Genomic DNA, 21,081 nt, shown 5'->3' with positions numbered 1-21,081 from the left:
ATATATATTTTATTAATTAAATATTTCATAATATATATTTATTATAATACAGTTTTTTATAGAAGAGAGAGGAATAATTATACTCGAAGAGTGTAAAGAATTTTAATAATTTTATATTAAAATTAAATTATAATAACGGATGTAACTCATAATTAATTTTATTAAAAATTACTTTGATTTGCTCTCATTTTCATGCTCGTTAATCATGTTTGTGACGGTTGGCACGTGCACTCACCATCTAGTCACGTGACAATTGCCCTTTGTTTTCTCAGGTTCTCTCTTTCGCTATTTCTTCCTTTTCCTTTCTTTCACTGTCGACGCGAAACTGAAAGTTTAAAACAGCGCCACCACTGTTCTCGTGTCCCCTCTTTCTCAACTCTCAATGCAGTCCTAAAACCCTAACCCCTCAAAAACCCTAATCACAAACGAATCTTTCCCGGTCCCGCAACGGAAATGAGCAATGATCGGGACGAATCACCAGAGCTCCAAAAGGTGAAATCGTTGCAGACCTTAGCGACGCGTCTTTCATCGTCTCTCTCCAGCCTCTCCTCTTCGTTTCGCGCGATCCCTACTGATAAAGACTTCCATTTCTTTTACAATTTCGATGAGTTCAAGCAGCCAATCCAAGAAATCGCTGAGAAATCGCAGTCCATGCTTCAAAGCATTGGCTCCTCGGCACAAGTTAGAGGCAAACCTGTGAAATTCTCCGAGGAAGTTGATACTGACGAGGCCTACGATATACTTGTAAACTTTAACGACGAAATCTTGGAGCAATTTGATATGTCGACGGACGAGTTTGAAGGAATTCGCAAGAAGGAAGAGGAAGTGGGCCGGTCTCTGGGAACGGTGGCTGATTGTGAAGATGGATTTGTGATGGTGCTCGGAAAGAAAAAGAAAGGTCCTAACAACTCGCTGAGTGAGTCTTCAGCACCGAGTGGAAATGAGGAATTGAGTGGGGTGAAGGTGGCCTCGAGGGATAATAAGGCTTCTGCGACCGGGAAGGCGAAAGTTCCGTTTCATATACCGACAATAAGAAGGCCACAGGATGAATATCACATCGTGGTGAATAACACGAACCAGCCGTTTGAACATGTTTGGTTGGCAAGGAGTGAGGACGGTCTTCGGTGTATTCATCCACTGGTTAGTTCACTTGATTCTCTCTGCGTTTTGGGTTTTATTGAATCTATTTCTGGTTTTTCCTTCATTCAATGTTCCGCAAAAAGCAAATCAAGAAGTCAGTGGTGTGCGTTATGAAAGTCGTTTTAGGGAAAATCCAATTGCCATAAGAGAGAGTAGCCAACCTGCTAAAGGTTTAAAGGGATAAAGATGAGTTCTTTATAGAAAAAGTGACTCAAAGATTGTAATTTTTAGACTTTTTCAATTTTCTAAGCAAGATAACTACTGTTCCCCTCTATTTTGCTATTTGTTGCCATTAAAATGCTTTTATTTGGATGGAAATTTACCTTTTTTCTACATCTCCTTTCTTTCCTAGAAAAATTCAGAAAATAGGGCAGGGAATTAGTTTGACTGCAGCAGGGAAATTTAACAAAATGCAGGAATTATTCAATAATTGAACTGTTAGGGGGGTGCCTAGAGACAACAATGCTGCTGGAAGCTCTACACTTAAACTTTTTATCTCAAAAAAGAACGATGCTGCTGGGAGCTGTTCACTGTATTTATGAGGATTATGAAAATGTGTACTATGTGCAATTCTATTAGCCAATAAATGTCATCTGCTTCAGGAAGGCATATGGTTGGGAGCCATCAACATTCTTCTAAAACAGACTTCCTTGAATACCATTAAAACAAATCCTTTTTTTTTTTTTTTAAATTGAAAAGAAAATCCTAGTTCTAAGCTTCCTTTTTCATTTGTTTAAACTCATTCCATTTTTTTTGCCATTATGGACACCTCCTAACATTTTCATTTAAGAAGTCATGGAGCTTCAACTTCAGTTAGATGTACAGAGGGGAATGTAGGCAATAATATTTTGAGAAGAAGAAGAAACACTTTGTTTACAGGAGTGTAGGCAGTAAAGAATGGTGGTATATAACTAAGAGCACATGTCGATAATTACTGCCTCCAGATTATTTGTCATTTCTGCATTCAAATTATTTAATCTTAACCAGTTGTATTTTTATAAAAGATTCAATGGGTAGCCTCTAGATCGCAAATGAAAAAACAGAGGATAGATGGATAGGCTTGATAGTTGTATGATAATCAAACTTCTGCTTGGCATAGATATTAGATCACATAGAATGAAAACATCAGCTAGGTTCGCTAACAGTTAAGAGATGAAAAAAGTGCATAAAAGATGCCTTGGAGAGGGTTGTATATGTTGGATTAGATTATGGGTCCTTTGGTTGGATAATAAGGCGAGAATTCTAAGCAAGGTCTTTGTTGGTTGATGACATTTTAAGTTGTGATTCATATTTAGAGAATTTACTGTTCACAATTAGGTAAAATGTAGTGTTGGGCCGCTGAGAGCATTTTTTTTTGTTATGGGGGACATTCTTGTAAAATTTGGTTTTCTCCTTCTGTCATATGTAGGAAAAAAATATGATTCTTCAATAGTGAAAAATCGCGCAGGTAGCTCCTGGAGTAGGCACAGAGCTTAATCACGTGTAAATCCTTTGTGTTTTCTTTCTCTGTTGCTTTACTTTAGTTATGTGTATTGCGGGGGCACTTGCACAACTTGGGAGAGTATGATGGTTTCGGCTTCTCTTTGGGTTAAGGCCCATGATTTCTTTAGGAGAATTTCTTTTTCCTCTTTGCAGAAGGATTGGGTTGCTATCATGTAACAATAATGCACTTTGTTTATTTTGGATGATAGCTTATCCTCATTTAGTTTGCATCTTTTTACCCCCTTTCTAATGATATATACGTATATATATATTTATGAAATAAAGAGATGAGAATGACATTCGATGAACTTAAAGAGAGGGTTGTTTTTATGGCCTCCCTTTGGGCCAAAGCACATGGCCACTCCCCGTGCATAAGCATCTTAGAGCTATATCGTAATTGGGACGCTATCATTCACAGAGGATAAAGCAGACATTTTACTACATGTTTTCAATTTTTATTCTTTATTTTTACTTATTTTTTTCTTACTTACGAGGATGATTTATTCTTCACCTCTGTAACTTTTTCTTTCCTTCTAATTTTTTAATAAACTTTCTTTTATCAAAAAAAGAAGAGATGAGAAAATAGCAAAAAGAAAGTGTTCATTCCTCTTCTATATCTTGATAGACTTCTTCTTGTTGATCTTTCTTTAATGGAATGAACCCTCGAGTTATTAATTGCCAGAATACTGGGCAATCTGAAACCTTGTTGCATGATATTTGAGAAAAAGAAATCTTACAAGTTGTGTTATAAAACTCCACAAATCAGCATGTCATCTTTTCAGATGTGATAGATATGGAACTGAGATAGTTTATTTGAAGAACTGGGAGATGAGATTTACATACTTTGTTGCCAAGTTTGTTAACTTGTCTTCTAATGCTTTGACTTTTCTTTTTTAGACTCATGATTTTATTGACATCCTAGTGGCGTTCTTAATATATTTAATTGTTCCACTTATATTTTTAACTGTCTTCTTGCATGTAGGAGAAGCACTCTGTTTTAGAATTTGTGGACAAAGATGTTGGGGTTATTGAGCCTGTCTTGCCCCCCACAATGGAAAGTACTCCATTCAAACTTGTGGAAGAAGTCAAAGATTTGAAGGAGTTAGCTGCTAAGCTACGGAATGTAAATGAATTTGCGGTAAAATCTTACTACCATTCAGGATATTTTGACATATTGATGCAGTCTGTAAGGTTTAAAATATCTAACAATTTCTTTATCATTGTGGTTAAGACTGTCCAGAAACCTCTTTTGATTTAGTGTCTGTTTGATTTGTCATTGAGTTAGAGGATTACAGGTATTTGACATGTCAAGTTCCTGGAATGCAAGTGTCTGTGTTATTTATGATGTGTCTGCATGTTTTTAAGTAGTGATTATTGCTGTATTTGGAAGTTTCCTGTTGTGTTTAGTAATTTAGAATCAGTGAAGGGCTCATTTTGTCATTTACTCTATACAATTTCCTGGCAGATATATAATGGAAATATGACCATTATTTCTTCATTAGGTTAGTTTTCAAATGCTGACATCTTAGTTGTTTAGCTGTAAATATACTGCTGAAGTGATGAAATAGAATGATGAAAAAAAAATCCTCTTACAATGTAAACTAAGGCTAGGTTTTATGAATTGAGAAAATGATGTAGGGAGATGGGATACTTTAGAAGACAACACTGGAGACTGGAAGATCTCAAAAATAATTGTGGATAAATTATGATAAAAACTAGAAGTCTAAATGCATTCTTACCGGTCCAAAGTTTTACTCAACGTGCTATTAACACTCCCTATTAAGTCTTGGATGGTGTTCGTACAATTATCCAGGCGCTTATTCATAGGGATAGTTTTTTCCTGCTGGACTCACCGAAAAGAAAGTAGTGGAAGTTAAGGAAAGGAGGAGGATTGCAATAGTTTAGAACTATTTAGAATGATTATTCAAGATTCTTAGTTCAGAAGATTTTAATTATTGTTTATTTAGGAATTTCAATAAAACATGGTTTAAAAATCTGGGTGTGTAATAAGGTTATAATTCTAATAGCTTGCCTATAAATTATGATCCATAAAGGTGTCTATACCTAAGAATTCAAAGTTTTACTCTAAGATCTGAGGGTCTCTTAAGTGTGTCTCATCATAGGTTACTAAGGCTAGAAACCTAGTAAGCAAGCTTATAGCTTGCTTTAGGGGCTTCACTGTGGCCTTAACCCGACTCCAAACATGGGACTGTGACAAATTGGTATTGGAGCCAACAGTCATGGGGATCTCAAGACCTTTCAACAGCAATTTGGACTCTTCTAAAACAATAAGAGCAGGATTGAACACAGACAAATTAATGACAACAGGAGATCCTAGTGCATATTGGGAATTTGTTTCGAAAACTATCAGCACCTAAAGGAGGGTTAATCCACTGGCAATTTATGGCACAAGGACAAGCTATTGGTCGGGAAGGAACGTAAAATGGCAGAAAGATCCTTGGATTTGCTAAACTTGACTTCTCTTCTTTGGTGGAATTGTTACCTGTTATAGTGGCAACATAGTTTGAGTAGTTTTTTTTTGGGCATTAGTGATAAGTGTGTGAAGATAAGGTGGGGTGGGGTTACCATCAATCCACATGGAGGACGATGCTCAAAGGTTGGTTTCTCAAATTGAAAACAGAGTGTCTAGAGATGGCATGGGATGAAAAAGTACTATGATCTCCATTTCTGATCATTGTTGCTCAACAATAAGTTAGGCAAATTGGTAAAATTGCTGTACGTCGGGTCCATCACAAAGTACAAGAGAGGTTCGAGTAGGCCTCAACTTGAGTTGTCATGCTTATGTTTGCACAAGAGTTTGAGATGGTCATTAGTGGTTTATAGGGCCATATTCAGTCGAAGTTGAGTTACAAACCCACAAGACTTGACCACGACTATGATTTATGCATGGCTTTTTTAGTGTTCTGGGGATAAGAGGAAACAAAAGACAAGACCTCCCAAATGGCTACAAACACCCTGTTAATCAAAAAGCATAGTTGAGAAAATATGGAGGAGCATTGACAACGCGGTTTGTGATTCAATGATGATGAACCTTTTGTTCCTTTGCCGCACTTACAAGAAGTTAATTATGGCTGGGGCTTAGGGGTGATGGGAAACACAATGATCGAGTTGACCTTGGATGGAGTTGAAGAATCGAAGATTTCAAACCATGCAAATAGTGTTCTTTGGATTCTTAGACAATGAAGGGTGCAAGCCATGCTTGCAAGGCTCCTTTTATATCTTCGTATAATCAGGAAGCATATACGTCTTCATCAATGAAGCTTTGGTCAAGAAGTTAGCTTTAGTCATGGAACCCCAAGGATGCCTTCATGTCATGGTGTCTAATGGAGAGCACATACGAAGCCTAAGAGCATGCAAGAACGTTACGGTGATATTGAACAATATTCCTTTTCTATAGATTTATTTATACGATCCTTGATTGTTTCTTTATCTCCAAAAAAAAAAAAAAAACAATCCTCGAGTGTTTCTTTATCTAAAAAAAAATGATTCTTGAGTGTTTTGGAGTAGTACTAAGTGTGAATTTGCTATAAATCTTGGGACTGATCACTTGGGATTTCACAGTAACGAAGATGTCATTCCATCACTATGGAAAGTTCTTTCATCTCCAAGGCATTTGTCACGATGAAATACCCAAGGGTGTCAAGATAGTAGCAATTGTCACCACCCAAAACCGACTGACTTACCTCACACATTTTTTGAGAGAATTTGAAATATTTTTTGATGAATCGAAGGGTCTAAGTCTCTAAATTATGTTAGAGCAAAGTACTGACTTCGTGGTCATGAAGCCTTATTCGTAATCCTCATCACCAAAAAGATCAGATTGAGAAAGAGGTGGGAGAGGTGTTAGAGCAAGGGATCATAAGCTCAAGCCATTCTTCATTTTCTTCTTGATGATCCTAGTCAAAAAAATGGATTGAACATGGCTATTTTGCATGGACTATTGCGCTCTGGATAACAAGACAATCGAAGACAAAGTTTCCGTCAGTGTTATAGATGAACTATTGGAAAGAACTATATGAAGCCCAATACTTCACCAAAACTATATCTTCAATTTGGGTACCAACAAATGAGGATGCATCCCAATGTCATTGAAAGGACAGCTTCCAGAACATGCAAGGGCTACCATGAGTTCTTATTTATGTCTTTTGGCTTAACTAACTCTCCTTCAATGATCGATGCCTTATGAACTCAATTTTCCAGCCTAACTTGTATGAGCTTATCTAAAATTCATGCCATCTAAACTACTTCTGATCGTATAATTGACCAACTAAAGGGTAAAATGCTCAGAGCTGAAAAACCAATTGTACATACTACTGAAGCATGAGTAGTACTCAAATCTCAACAGCAGATTTCACTCAAAGTTACCAACTTCCTTCACCATTGTCCTATGAAATTAATGCTTATGGTTGATGAATTTGCTTTTCTATTTCTTCTGTAAACTTCAAATGCTGGTCTGTATCATTTTTTTTTGGATAAAAATGCTGGTCTGTATCATAAGAGTAGTTAAAAACTTCAAATGCTGGTGTGTAATAAGAGTAGTATCTTTCACGTTCTCAAATAATTTTAGGAATTACCTTTATTGCATACCTATCAATCTCTTTTGTCCAATCATGAAATTGCAAGGTCATAATTATTCTCCTCCATTGCTCAATGGTTTTATTGTCATGGTTTCTAATTTTGGTTAGTTGTTTAGGTTGATTTGGAGCATAATCACTATCGATCTTTTCAAGGATTGACTTGCTTGATGCAAATTTCTACCAGAACTGAGGATTTCGTTGTAGATACTTTGAAGCTTCGGATACATGTTGGCCCTTACCTTAGGGAAATTTTCAAAGATCCTACCAAGAAAAAGGTTTGATGTCTTTAACATTTTTCTTTTCTTTTTCCCAGTTTTGGAGATATATTGTCATGATAAAGCTATTTAAATTTTTAGGTAATGCATGGGGCAGATAAAGATATTTTGTGGCTTCAACGAGACTTTGGGATATATTTGTGCAATCTGTTTGACACTGGACAGGTTTGTTCCTTTTAAAGAACTACTTCTCTGGAAAATGGGGTTCAATGAAGTAATTTAAGTACAGTACTGGTTTTGTAGTTGCTATCACAGTCACACAAAATTATGTTCTTTGCATTTTTTTTAAATTATAATCCTTACAACATTAGGACCGCTAGTTTCTATGTGAAGCAACTACCACATCTAGCTTGATTGTAATTCCTGATGCATTTGATTTCATTGCTGTTTAATTGCTTCAGCTGTTTTTTCTCTACATTTTATTGTTTGGGATCTAATTCCATATACATTCTTGTATGTGAAGGTTTGGCTTTAGAAAGCTGTATTTCCAAAGTTCTTGTAATTTCACATCTAGAATTTCTTTTCTGTTATATTACTTAATTTTGTTGAAGGCTTTCCAGCCTCCTTGTAAATTGAGGGTTGCAGTGCTAATGTCTTGTTTACAGAAATAGATGCATATATGTGAAGTTTAAACACTCCCATACATAAGCATTTTGGGCTTTTTTCTATTGTCACCTCTTTTATTTTCCTATCTATTCAAATCAGTTCTATTCTCTTTGTCAGATCTCTTTATTTTTTTTGTGAGCTTCACTTCCTGATGTGCTATCATCACAAAACCAGAATACTCAGGCTGTTTTTGTCTCCAAAGTTACACTTACCTGAAAAGAGTACATGTATAAGACAGGTAAAACTAGAGCTCAACCTTCGCAGAGGTGTAGTTCATTTGAGATAGACAGAGTGACTGTCTAAGATTAATTGGCATGTAGACTTCTGGTTTATGAATAAATTGTACCTGCAACAGCAGTTTATGGTGGTAGTAGCAAATGGAAAAAGACAGAAGACAGAGAATGGTACAGAGGCTACTTTACATGCAAAACCATCTAATGCAGATTACTAATCCAGTTGATTCTCTAGTATAATCCTCATAGGCTTCTGATCCTTCTCCTGATACCCAAAGGTTGGTCCACAGAGGGTGAGTTAGCTCTTATATCAGGCTGGAAGGCACATTCAATTGACAACAGGTAATATTCCTGTACTACCATTGTTGGTTATGAACGAGGGGAGGCTAAGTTAGTTAGAAGATGGTTATCGGTTCAAAGACATAAGATCCCCTGCATTTTCAGGGTAAGAAGGGGTCAAGAAATGCATCCAGCTAATTTTTGAATACGTCGAGATCTCAGCCTTTGAATCTCATTTAGTTGGATCTCTCACTCCAGTTATTGTTTTGAGAATTTCTCTATATGAGCCTCTTCAACAGAATTCATTGCTATTGAATCAATGATCCTTCTACGATTTGGGCGATGAGAAATGATTATTGGGGAGATAATTATTTGGGACATCTAGACTGGTAAAACTGCAGTAGCACCGATACAATTCTTAATCAGGAAAGGAAAAATGTAGTATTTGTTTGCTTTGTAGCTATTTGTCAAAGAACATGTTTCTGGCTTGGGTAGTGAGTACTTCACAGAAAAAGGGGGAGATGGTCTGCACTAACTGGGGACCAAAATGGCAGATTCCCCACTACATTAAAATACTTTGCTTCTTATATGGGAGCAGTTTTGGCTGAAATTTTTATGTATCTTAAGCAACACGATTTAATAATTTATGATGACCCTTCCAAACTAGAGTAGGCATATCATCTCTCCAACTCCCTTTGCCAAATAGTAAGGATAGAATTAGTGCCAAGTCCTTGATACTAAAAAGATAAACTTTTAAAAGGCTAATCTATTTGAATTTGGAGAAGTATATAATTGTTTTTCTTCAACATGTCAAAAATAATTTGTAGTAAAATTGTTCCTTGACAACGAGATATCCCGTGCATGAAAATAATCTATTGTGTGGAAGGGAGATAAGTTCAAATGCAAGAGTGTTTTGAAAGGGTCTGTGTCTTTGTCTTGCCTTTTTGAGGTCTGCGACAATGGTGAGGAATGGACTTTCTCGGGTTATTGCCAAGGAAATGGGATGGAGAGAGGCTTATTGTGGGAAGAACTGGAGTCGTGTTTGAATAAATAGGGGGTCGGATGGGTCATTGGAGGAGATTTAATATGGTGATGAGTAGAGGGAAGTTGTCTGGGAGTGGAAATTTCAATGGGGAGGTGGAGGAATTTAGGGATTTTGTGGACAGGCTCATTTGGTGGATCTTGCCCTGTCAGGTAGGAAATGGATGTGGTTTAACTCCAGGGAAATCACCTCTTGGTCGAGAATTGACTATTTCCTGATTTCAAATGAACTTCTCATGCAGTCTGCAGGTTTAAGCCAAAAGTTGTTCAACACACCATTTCTGACCACTTCCCATCTGCCTTGTTCCGGATGGGCATTAGATGGGGCCTGGGACCTTCCAAATTCGATAATAAGTGGCTCAAGGTGGAGGACTTTTGGGGGATGGTGGAAAAATTTTGGGGTAACATGCAGGTGAAGGGCACTGCTAGCTTTAGGCTCGCCTCTAAACTCAAAGCATTAAAATCTGAGATTAAGAGATAGACTAAGGATGTTGGGGACAATATGGAGGTTAGTATGTTGGCTTACATTAATGAGTTAGCTGATTTGGACAGATTAGAGATGGAGGGGCCTTTGTGCGCTTGGGATAGAGACAGAAGAGTAGTTGTGAAAAGAGAGGTGGCCCATATTATGAACTTAGAAGCAATTTCCTAGAGGCAAAAGGCGAGGGAGAAGTGGCTGAAAGAGAATGATTGCAACACAAAGTATTTTCATTGTTTAACCAATTATAGAAGGAAATGTAATTATGTGGAGGAGATCAAAATTAATGGTGAGTTGGTCAGAGGGAATGCGGATTTGCAGGAGATTTAGAATTTGTATGAAGATAATGAGAGGTGCACACCAAAACTGGACAACCTGGAGTTCAGACATATCAGTGATGGGAGTAGAGAGGAGATTGAGAAATTGTTTACAGAGGAAGAGATATTTGGATGCCTTATGGAGTGCAACGGTGATAAAGTGCCGGGACCTGATTGTTTCAACATGAAATTCCTACAAGAGTTTTTGGGAGGTTTTGAAGGCTGATGTAATTGATGTCTTTGATGATTTCTACAGGCCAGGGTCCTTTGTTAAAGCCATTAATACCACATTTCTTGTTCTCATTCATAAAGTTGAGGGGGCCAATGATATCAAGGACTTTCGGCTGATCAGCCTTGTAGGGTGCATTTGCAAGCTTATATCTAAGGTGTTGGCAAGGAGAATGAGTAGGGTGCTGGGTGAGGTTGTTGGTGAAAGTCAAATGCATTTGTGGAGGGAAGACAAATTCTTGATGCAGTGATGGTTGCTAATGAATTTGTGGATGACTTGGTGAGCCGCAAGAGGGAAGGTATTTTGTTCAAACTTGACATGGAAAAGGCATATGATCATGTTAGTTGATAGTTTGTTAATTACATGCTTATGAGACTTGGTTTTAGAGTTAGGTGGAGGAAATAGGTGATGGCTTGCATTTCTGCGGCATCCTTTGCGATGATGGTGAATGGTGGACCTTCTTTTTTCTTTAAGGCGTTCAGAGGGTTTCGGCAAGGTGACCCTCCTTCCCCAATTCTTTTTATTACTGTTTTGGAAGTTTTTAGCAGGTTAATGGATAGAGCAGGAGAACTCAATTTATTCAGTGGCATTTCTGTGAACAGAGGGGAGGATAGGGTGTTGGTTTCTCATTTATTTTTTGCTGATGATGCCCTTATTTTCTGCAATCCTGATCTGTCTTCCTTGTTGTACTTGAGATGCATATTCTTGTGTTTTAAACTGGTATCGGGTTTGAGAATAAACATGATGAAGTCTGAAATTGGTTATAATTGGGGATAGAAGTGATGAGCAGGTGCTGGCTGGGGTGTTGGGGTGTAGGGTGACTGTTTTGCCTATCAAATATCTTGGCATGCCCCTTGGTGTGAAGTATAAAGATGTAAATACATACTCTTATCAACAGCACTTTGGCGAATTTGCCTGTATACCACCTATCCATGTTAACTATTTAAGCCAGTATTGTTACCAAATTAGAAAAATACAGTGTCGTGTTTTGTGGGGTGATGAGGAGGGGAAGAGAAGATATCATTTGATGAAATGGGGTGATGTGAAAAAACTTATTTGGGAAGGGGGCCTTGATTTAAGGTCATTGGGGGATATGAATACTGCCTCTACATGTAAAATGGTTGTGGAGATTCACCAAAGAAGATAGCAAGCTGTGGAAGAGGGTGGTGGCAGCTAGGTGGGGGGAGTTGCTAGCAAGGGTGTGTCCAAACCTCATGGTATGAGTTTGTGGAAAAATATTAGTGGGGGATGCCATAAATTTTATGATTGCGTTACATGGAAGATGGGTAACGGTGCCTGCATCAGATTTTGGAAGGATCTGTGGGTGGGGGACATAAAATTGATGCACCGGTTTCCAACTATTTGTGCCATTGCACATGACAAAGATATACATGTGGACAAAGCTTATTTGGGTTCTGATGAGGGTAGGGATTGGGAAGTGCAGGTTTGCAGAAATTTGCAGGATTGGGAAATGGATGAGTACTGTAATTTGTTAAGTTTTCTTTCTGAGATCAGGCTGGGAAATCAGAAAGATCAGAGAATATGGAAGCTGAACAAGCAGGGACAGTTTCGGTGAAGTCCTTTTACAATTTTTTACATAGCAGGAGGGCTGGGAGACTGTGAACGTGCCGTTTAAGCAGATCTGGAAATCAAATGCTCCACCTAGGGTGACTTTTTTTATATGGGAAGCTGCTAAGGAGTGTATATTGACTATTGATATGTTGATGAAAGGGGAACCATTATGATTAATGGATGTTTTTTGTGTAAAGCTGGTGAGGAGTCTTGTGATCACATCTTACTGTGGTGTCCAGCTGTGTACAGCATTTGGTCCACGGTCTATGGGTTGTTGGGGTTGAGCTGGGTCATGGCAGGAAGTGGGAGCGAGGAGCTGTGGGCTTGAGAGAGTGTGTAAAAAGAACAGATTCCTACGTCTTATTCCACAGTCTATTTTCTTGGTGGTATGGAAGGAAAGAAATGCGATGGCATTTGAGGGAATTGAGAAGGATTTTGTTAGCTAGAGATACTTGGCTCAATACTTTTTGACTATATGATTTTGGGGCATGACATTAGGGACTTAGATCATTTTGGGACTGTATTTAACCATCTGATTGACATGTAACTATTTTGTATGCGGGTGATACCTCCTTAGTACACTATTAATATACTAGAAACTTTTATTTAAAAAAAAATTGCATCCATGCATGGTTTTATTATAGGGGTTTGATTTTTGTTGGCCCCATCAAACAAGCACATAAGACCTCCAGTTTTACTAGTTTTATAACTATGAAACAGAGTTGAGACTGAGCCTTAACAGTTTTCATTTTGTTGGGAGTGTGGTTGTCTTCAGTTACTATTCTAGAGTTATATTGCAACCATCCAAGAAAGTGGAAAAGGAAAAACAAAATGATAATCATGGCTTATTCTCTTAGCAATGGAAGAATTCATTTTTTTCAACTTCAGGCTTCAAGGGTTTTGAAATTGGAGAGAAATAGTCTGGAGTTCCTTCTGCAACACTTCTGTGGAGTTACTGCTAACAAAGAGTAGGTCCTATCTCTCTCTTTTTTAAAAAAATTTGCAATTTTCCTGTCCTCTCTCCCTCCACCCCCCTCTTTTTACAATCCTTCTTTTTCTGGATGGTTGATTTATTAATTTCTTGCAGATACCAACATGCTGATTGGAGATTACGCCCTCTTCCTGATGAGATGGTTAGGTATGTATTCATATGAAGCCTCTTTTCTCCATTTTCTTCCCTCTTCCCTCTTTTGCTGCTCTTAAATTATTTAATTTGTCTCAATGGAAAGGGAGATAAGCCCCTTTATGGAAGAAGTGATTAGAGAATATATTTATATTATTTTTGTTGGTTGCTAAGCACTGAATGTGTTTGGTTTCTTTTAGGCATTACTGATATCCTAGAAAGGTGGGTATTCTATGTTTGGGATCCTAACGAGTATGAAAATCATTCCATTTACCAAAGGATATCAAAGAAGGAAGGAGTCTAGACTCCATGATTAATCTTTCCTAGTTTTATGGTCAAGTGTGGAGGTGTTTTCTTTTTCTATGTATCTGTTGCAATCTCTGTACTGGAGTAAACCTTGATAGTATATATTATAGGAGTATTTGAATAAGGATTGGTAGTTTTTCTTGAAATACTGAATAAGCATTGGTAGTTGTGTCATTGACTAGGTATAGGAATAGATAGGGATAGATAGTTTCTCTGTCTGAGAAAACCAGCAACTGGTCCTCTCTAGTGTAATAAATTTTATATCTGATTCTCTAATGCTATGAAAGAAATTTATGAAGTGTTGAGTTCTTACTTAAAAGGTTGTTGAGTTCTCTCTCAATGATCCATAAGTTAGATACAGAATAGGTAAAGGACGAAGTTGAGTTCTTACTTAAAAGGTTGTTGAGTTCTCTCTCAATGATCCATAAGTTAGATACAGAATAGGTAAAGGACGAAAATTAAGTAATACTCAAAAATCAATCTACTGATTTCTATGTAATTGACACATCTAGATCCATATCTAGCAACTCTACCATTGTATCACAAAATATAGTAGTGATGTTTTAATGGGCCTACAATTTAATTAGGAACAAGGGGGCTAAATTTCCATATCATTAATCTCCAAAGAACCAGACAGCATGTTTCATTCAACTATTTCCTTTCCTTTCGTGCTTGCAAATTTTACAATCTGAAGTTAGTCTGATCATTAGGTTTTGGTTTCATTTGAGGATGTATGAATATCTGCAATGATACAGTTTTTAATATTTAGTTTGGGTTGATGGATCTCTTCAAGCTTTCTTTAAGAAGTGTGGCATCTTCCCCTTCAAAGTTATTTCTATGCCCGACTCATGTCATATATATTAGACAATTTTTGAAGCTATTAATTAGAAAATAGCATCAAGGCAAGGGTATAAACGACAATGATTAAGAAAGAAAAAAATATTGATTATTGGCAAAAGTTCCCCTACTAATTCAATGTTCCGTGGAATTAATCCCGTGAATGGATGACAATTGGTGCTTATTTGTGTTAATGAGCCTAGTAAAAGAGAGAAATTAGGGGGGTGCTTTTCCATGAACTTAGTTTTGCCTGTTGTTCCCTCTCGCTTTTACTTTATCATCAGTAATTTCTGTTTTTTTTTTAAGTGATAAGATTTTTTGCATAATAGTGTACAATACTGATGGTAGGACCTAACAGGGAAGGAGGTTTGATGGTTCTGTTATTTATAAATTTATTTTTCCATACAGAGCTTTCTGTTTACATTTTCTTAATTATCATTTCTGGAATTGCCAGTTTCTTATCATTACTTCAATCTAATCCAAGTACACATCTTCTTGTGATGACAGATATGCGAGGGAAGATACTCACTATCTGTTGTATATTTACGATATAATGAAAATCCGATTGCATGCATTGTCGAAGGAACCTGAAAAATATGGTGATCCTCTGGTAGAGGTAAACAGCTTTGTTAAAGCATAGACATTTTCTACCCAAAAAACAAGCATAGACATTTCCTCTGTTAGTCATGTATTTGTACCGTAGGGCAGAATTCTGTAATTAAGCAAGTTAAAATTAAAATTTCATTGATTCTCAGTTGTTTGGGGTTATTATTGTGTTCCCTTTACCTTTCATATACCAACTACTTCTACAATGATCGATCTTGATCAAAACCACTAAAAATATGATACTGATCCAAATCTTTGATTTGGTTGTTGTCACCACAGAACAGTTACTGGATGCTTGATTTTCTTCCCTTTGGAAATGTCCATGCACATACACATATTAGGATTGATACCGTACCAGTGCATCACACATTGCATATATAGGATTGATATCTCACCAGCACATCACACATTACACATATAGGATTGATATTGCGCCAGTGCATCTATGTAGAAGAATTAATCCTTCTGTGGAAGGCAAGAAACCCATCCTTTGTTCTATATACACATAGGATCAATATTGCACCAGGACCATGTTTGTCGAAGAATTAATCCTCCTTGGTAGCAAAGAGTTTAATTCTTTGTCTTCAATGACAAAGAAGTACTTCTGTTCTAAGGGAATGTCCTGGTTGATTGTCTATTAGTTCAATTTAGCTTTCCTGTCATGGGGTATTTTGGTGGTTTTGCTTTCTGTTTAGGCCTTAAATATCCACTGGCCTTAGGTTGGGCTAGATATTAATTTTAGTTCTTAGTCTATTAAAGTTGGGTTTTATTAATTCCTTACTTTTAGGATTTGCAGTTTTTGCATATCTCAAGTTAGGATTTTTTTAAGAGTTAAAACACATCGGTTTGCACATTTTGTTAATTAAATTAGTGTCAGAAAATTGTTGCTCAACAAGATGTGTCATAGAAAATGAACAGCTTCCTCAATAAACATTTTAATTGAATTGCTGATTGTTCAAAGTCAGTGATCAAGCTAATTAAAACCTATGTTACCTAGATGCATAGAGCATTTGAGCCAAATCTGGCATTTTGTACTAAGAAAGTGATTGGCAAGAGTTTACTGAGATATTTAAAATCTGCAGGTTGTAAAAAATTTAATTTGTTTATGTTCTGACTTTTGTTTTTTTTAAAAGAAATTGGTGGAAATGGTTGATCAGTACAATAATTCTCTTTTGATGTCTGTAGGAGTTTTCAACTGTCATTATAGTTCCATTGACTAACATCCCCTTCATATATCCACTATAGATATATACAAACATATAGATACATTGACTTTAATTTCATACATCTGCCCGATCGCGATCTATTTTAGAAAATAGCTATAATTCATTTACCCATATGTCATGTTTACACATGCTTAAGAGCTTTTTTTCATTTATATTCAGAGTAATCTACATGTTATAACAGTTAGAAGCAGCTTGTACGGGTCAAATGCATGATTAACCATATATACTATATTACAGTGGTCAAGATCCTAATTTATACTACCAGAAGGACAAAAGATGTTTTTTTTTTGTACAAAAGATTTTTATCTTTCCGCTTATCAATGGGTATATATACAAGCAGTTTTAAGAATCCTAGCATAAGTTTTTCCTTTTTCTGCTTATCAATGGGTATATATACAAGCATGTTCTGCAGAAGTTTTATATTAAAGGTGAATAATGGCAAAGTTATTGGTGATCTTCCTTCTTCCTTTTAGTTAGTTCTCCTTCCAATAGACCAAACACTAGCCTGTCTTTGGTCCTAATAACAGCTTCTTGTGCTATTCTAGGACCTTTGCAAACCCTGAATGCTATTGGAAAACATTTTCTAGTTTTTAGTTTTATTCTTTTAGATGCTGGTAGTCTATAGCTATATATGTACGTATATATATGTCTGTATGCATGCACATATTTATGTGTTTATATGTACACACACACATATATATATTTAGATCAAAAGAATGCAGTATATTAAATCAATTATGTGGGTGTAAATATGTTTTATTCATATTTATTAAATATATAGATATATGTATAGAAGTCTAATATTATTTTAGTCTCATAATTTTGGACCTCATAACAAAGTCACCTCTTTTTTAACAATTTGCTTCCAAAATAAATACATGCTTACTGTAAACATTTAGTCCTTTTTGTTACAATTAGGTCTTGAAGTGCTAAGAGAGGATAAATTGTAATTTGTTACCTAATTGTAACTGAAAACTCTAGGACGTTGTAACAAGGACCAGAGTTTTCAGACAATGTATATGTATGTATATCTAATTTTATATGAACAGATATCAGTACAAGTATATATACTTGTATGTATATATGACACCAAAAGTATAAATGAAAAGTGGTCGAGGGCGAACACTCCAGTATTTTGTTTGTTATTTTTAAATTTATGCTATATTTTTACTTTCATTTTTAAAATAATATTTTATTTTGTTTTTGCATATAAATATACATGTTTGTGAAAATTAAAAACTTGAAAACATTTTCATGTATCAAATGGAGCCAAGATTTCAGCTCTAACTCACCATAATTCCCAAGTAGGTTGGCCATTCTGAATCTGCCCTAAATCAACATTTGTTAGGATTTTTTAATTGTGTTTAGCATTAGTCGACGACTTTTATCATACCATTTGATGTCTGAGTGGTTTAATGGCAACAGGTTTACAAGCGCAGTTATGATATATGCTTTCAGCTGTATGAGAAAGAGCTTTTGACACAGAATTCATTTCTCAACACATACGGGTTTGTTCTTTTTATCTTAGTTGGAGGAACTTATTTTTTTATTCTTTAAAATGAATCTGATAAAATAATACTGCTTGTTTAGCTTTGTGCCTTTTCCTGTTTTTCATTTGCAAATTTCCCCTCTATAATTATGCAACAAGTTCACTTTTCTCCTTTTCCTTCAATTTGAAATTTCTTTTCATTTTGTGTTGTATTAGTAGGAATTATTATTCACTAGCATTTATTTTCCATTGTTTGGTACTGTGATATAGGCTACTGGGTGCTGATTTAAATGCTCAGCAGCTTGCCATTGTTTCTGTAAGTTATGCTCATGCTACAGGATTGTGTACTTCCAGGGTTTATTTTCTTATGAGTATTGCTATTTATTTTATCCCTTATGGTACTTAAATTTGTTTTAGGGGCTCTGTGAGTGGCGAGATATTATTGCACGTATGGAGGATGAAAGCACTGGTTATATATTACCCAACAGGACTCTTCTTGAAATAGGTAATCTGTTCTACACCTTTGGCATTGGGCACATGAATTTTCTGTAATAATTTGGAGTTCATAAATCTTGACTTGGTTCACATTTTCTATGTCAAAAGCCAAGCAGATGCCTACTACGGCTGGCAAGTTGCATCGATTAATCAAACCAAAGCACCCCTATATTGAGAGGAATCTTGCTTCAGTAGTTAGCATCATTAAGAATTCCTTGCAAAATGCTGCTGCATTTGAAGCAGTTGCTCAACAACTAAAAGAGGAACGTGAAGAAACAGTAAGACCTATAAACATAATCTATTAGTTGGCATACTAGTAATATAGATCAATTTCTGCTGGATGGTTCTTTTCATCTTGTCAATCGTTTTGGTTGATCTGGCTATAACTATCTCTAAGTTGATCTAAATAAAAAGTTCATTTATACCCTTGAAGGGTATCTTACCTTATGATTAGTTCCATCATGGCTACTAAAGATAGGTGGTTTGTTGTTTTTAGTTTTTGTTTCGCTCCTAGATTTAGAGGACCGGGAAGTTTTATAGTTTTGCTTTTGAATTTTAAATTGCTTTACATATTTTATACGGTTCGTAAGGGAGATTTCCTTTGCCATTACTGAAAGTCTTGGTTGCCAAGCATTAATTGATAGACTTGTGGATTTAGTAGGGCGGGCTTTGATTGGGAAAAGTTGCTTTTGGATTTTGGCCATGTAGGTTCCCTCTGAAAGTTCTTCTATTTAATTACTCTTCAGTTGGTTTTTCTGCTGCTTAAAATTATCAAAAAAGTTAATTAATCTGTGAGTTGGCCAAGAAGGTTTTGGGAATTGTGGAGGATGGATTTTAGTCTCACCTTTCTTTTTCTTTTCTACAGTGAAATTCTGTTTTACAATTATTATTATTAGGTAACAGAAACTTACATTATAGGCATCAGAAGAAAAAAAAGAGGCAGGTGATGGATCTGAAGTTGTACCCTCTGAGCCTCGTGCAGACATGGAAGCTGCAAATGCTATAAGAGAGAGCATCAGCAGTGGTACTGAAGCAAATGATGTTATAAGTGTCCCCATATCAGCTTCTCCAACCACTAAAGAGAAGTCTTTACAGCTTGGAGGTGCACCTCAGCTGCCTGCTGCGAATGGGAAAGTCAAGATAGAATCTGACTCTTACACATCGAAGGTTCCTGGTGGAAGCTTCACCAATTCAGGGCAGAGGAATAGTGAGACACCTACCCGTGTAGGCTTATCACTGTCATTGAAGGTTGTTGATCTATTCCTTTTGGATATATGTTTTCTTTTTTCATAAATGAGTAGCCCTGGACTAAAATATTTAGGCCCTGGACAGGTTTCTGCAGCTATAGTTCAGGCTTCAAAGCAACCTAGTCGTGGTTTTGGTGCCTTGTTGGGAAATGCTGCCTCAAAACGGAAATTTGGTATTGATAAGGTTAGTTAATGTGTTCCAGTAGAGAGAATCGATTATAGCCGGGACCATGTATACACACACTCACTCTCTCTCCATTTCTCTAAAAGTTAAATATTAGAATCCAGTTTTTGCTTTGCTTGGGAGCTGCTGCCCAAATTATTTGGTATTGATAAGAAGGTGACTTAATATGCTGATATGTTCATTTACAAAAAGAATCTACTGTGGCATTTTCATGACTCTCCCTCTTTCTTTCCTCCTGAAAAAGTCAGATATATCATATCTGGTTCTTTTCAACATATTCTGTGATCTGCAATTTACCATTTGCACAATTTTGGTAAGACACTTCTGAACCTTTGCTTGGCAGTTCATCTTTTCCAGAATGCTATATGTTAATTGGTAAAGAGGTTATACCGCAAATGCACAAATTTGTAATGCTTGTATTTGATGAAATGATAGGGCTGTGCTTTAACTTTTATGAATTGGGTGAAAATTAATGGAATGACTGCTATTTTAGCTACTAACTTTTATTTTTGACATCCTAGGACAAGGAAGAAATGAAGTTGGAGCAGATTAGATCTTCTGTGAATCTTCCGTTCCACTCATTTTCGGGAAAAGATTCCCAGTTGAAATCAGTTGCGGACAATAAGGTCATGGAAATTCCACAGAGCAAACAACTATCTCCGGTATCAGTGCCTGATTCCAAGGTAGAAGATATAATAATGTTAGAGGATAATCAAGATGATGCACAGGAATCAAAAAGTGGTGTCTCAGAAGCCACAGATACTCCTAGGGAGGAGAAATCTGTGGGGTGTTTGAAATTGGAAGATGAAGATGAGCCTATGTCACTCTCTGATTTATCTTCAAGCTTTAAGAAGTGCTTCCAGTCCCTTAATCAAAATAGGAAGGCTGGGACAGTTGATAAATGTCAAGAACGTGGAGATTTGCTGCAGCTAAAACCATTTGATTATGAAGCTGCTAGGAAACAGGTGAAATTTGGGGAAGATGCAGAAAAAGGGTCGGGATCAGGAGATAGTGAAAAGCAAAAGAAAACCCTTGATTCTTCTAGTGGTAGAAAAAAGAGTTCAGTTGTAGGTCAAATCCAAAGAGGTGATGAAACCTCAGAATTTTCTCAAGGTAAAAGACGCCAAGCTTTTCCGGCATCTGGGAATCGAAGTGCAACGTTTCTTTGAGCATCATCGGGGTTACAGAATTTTCTGTATGAGTAACTTTGAGAGTTGGAAAATTTTAAATCTTGATATGAATGAATGAAATAGTAAAAGGGGGTTACAGAAGTTGATTACAGTAGACGATCGTTAAAATCTTTCTTACACTTCAAAAA

General features: G+C 36.4%; 1 protein-coding gene across 1 annotated transcript; it reads left to right on the top strand.

Moving 5' to 3' along the window:
• The first annotated feature begins 296 nt into the window (after positions 1 to 296).
• Positions 297 to 21,034, top strand: LOC110807780 (Polynucleotidyl transferase, ribonuclease H fold protein with HRDC domain-containing protein). Its single transcript, XM_088206387.1, has 14 exons — positions 297 to 1,140; positions 3,605 to 3,760; positions 7,337 to 7,495; positions 7,577 to 7,660; positions 13,139 to 13,218; positions 13,338 to 13,388; positions 15,024 to 15,132; positions 17,774 to 17,856; positions 18,108 to 18,153; positions 18,255 to 18,342; positions 18,441 to 18,610; positions 19,251 to 19,580; positions 19,665 to 19,763; positions 20,285 to 21,034. The coding sequence occupies exons 1-14, from the start codon at positions 454 to 456 to the stop codon at positions 20,930 to 20,932; spliced, it is 2,790 nt and encodes a 929-aa protein (XP_088062513.1). The 5' UTR covers positions 297 to 453; the 3' UTR covers positions 20,933 to 21,034.
• The last annotated feature ends 47 nt before the right edge of the window (positions 21,035 to 21,081 follow it).

The sequence above is a fragment of the Carica papaya genome, chromosome 6 (genome assembly GCF_054855325.1).
Source record: "Carica papaya isolate Zhongbai chromosome 6, ASM5485532v1, whole genome shotgun sequence".
Classification (NCBI taxonomy): Eukaryota; Viridiplantae; Streptophyta; class Magnoliopsida; order Brassicales; family Caricaceae; genus Carica; species Carica papaya.
This window is presented reverse-complemented; position numbering and strand designations above follow the sequence as displayed.

Coding starts and splice junctions, on each gene's coding strand:
- LOC110807780 (XM_088206387.1), top strand. CDS start 454: ATGAGCAATGATCGGGACGAATCACCAGAGCTCCAAAAGGTGAAATCG. Junction 3,761..7,336: donor GGAATGTAAATGAATTTGCG/GTAAAATCTTAC, acceptor TTAGTTGTTTAG/GTTGATTTGGAGCATAATCA. Junction 18,154..18,254: donor AGCAGCTTGCCATTGTTTCT/GTAAGTTATGCT, acceptor AATTTGTTTTAG/GGGCTCTGTGAGTGGCGAGA.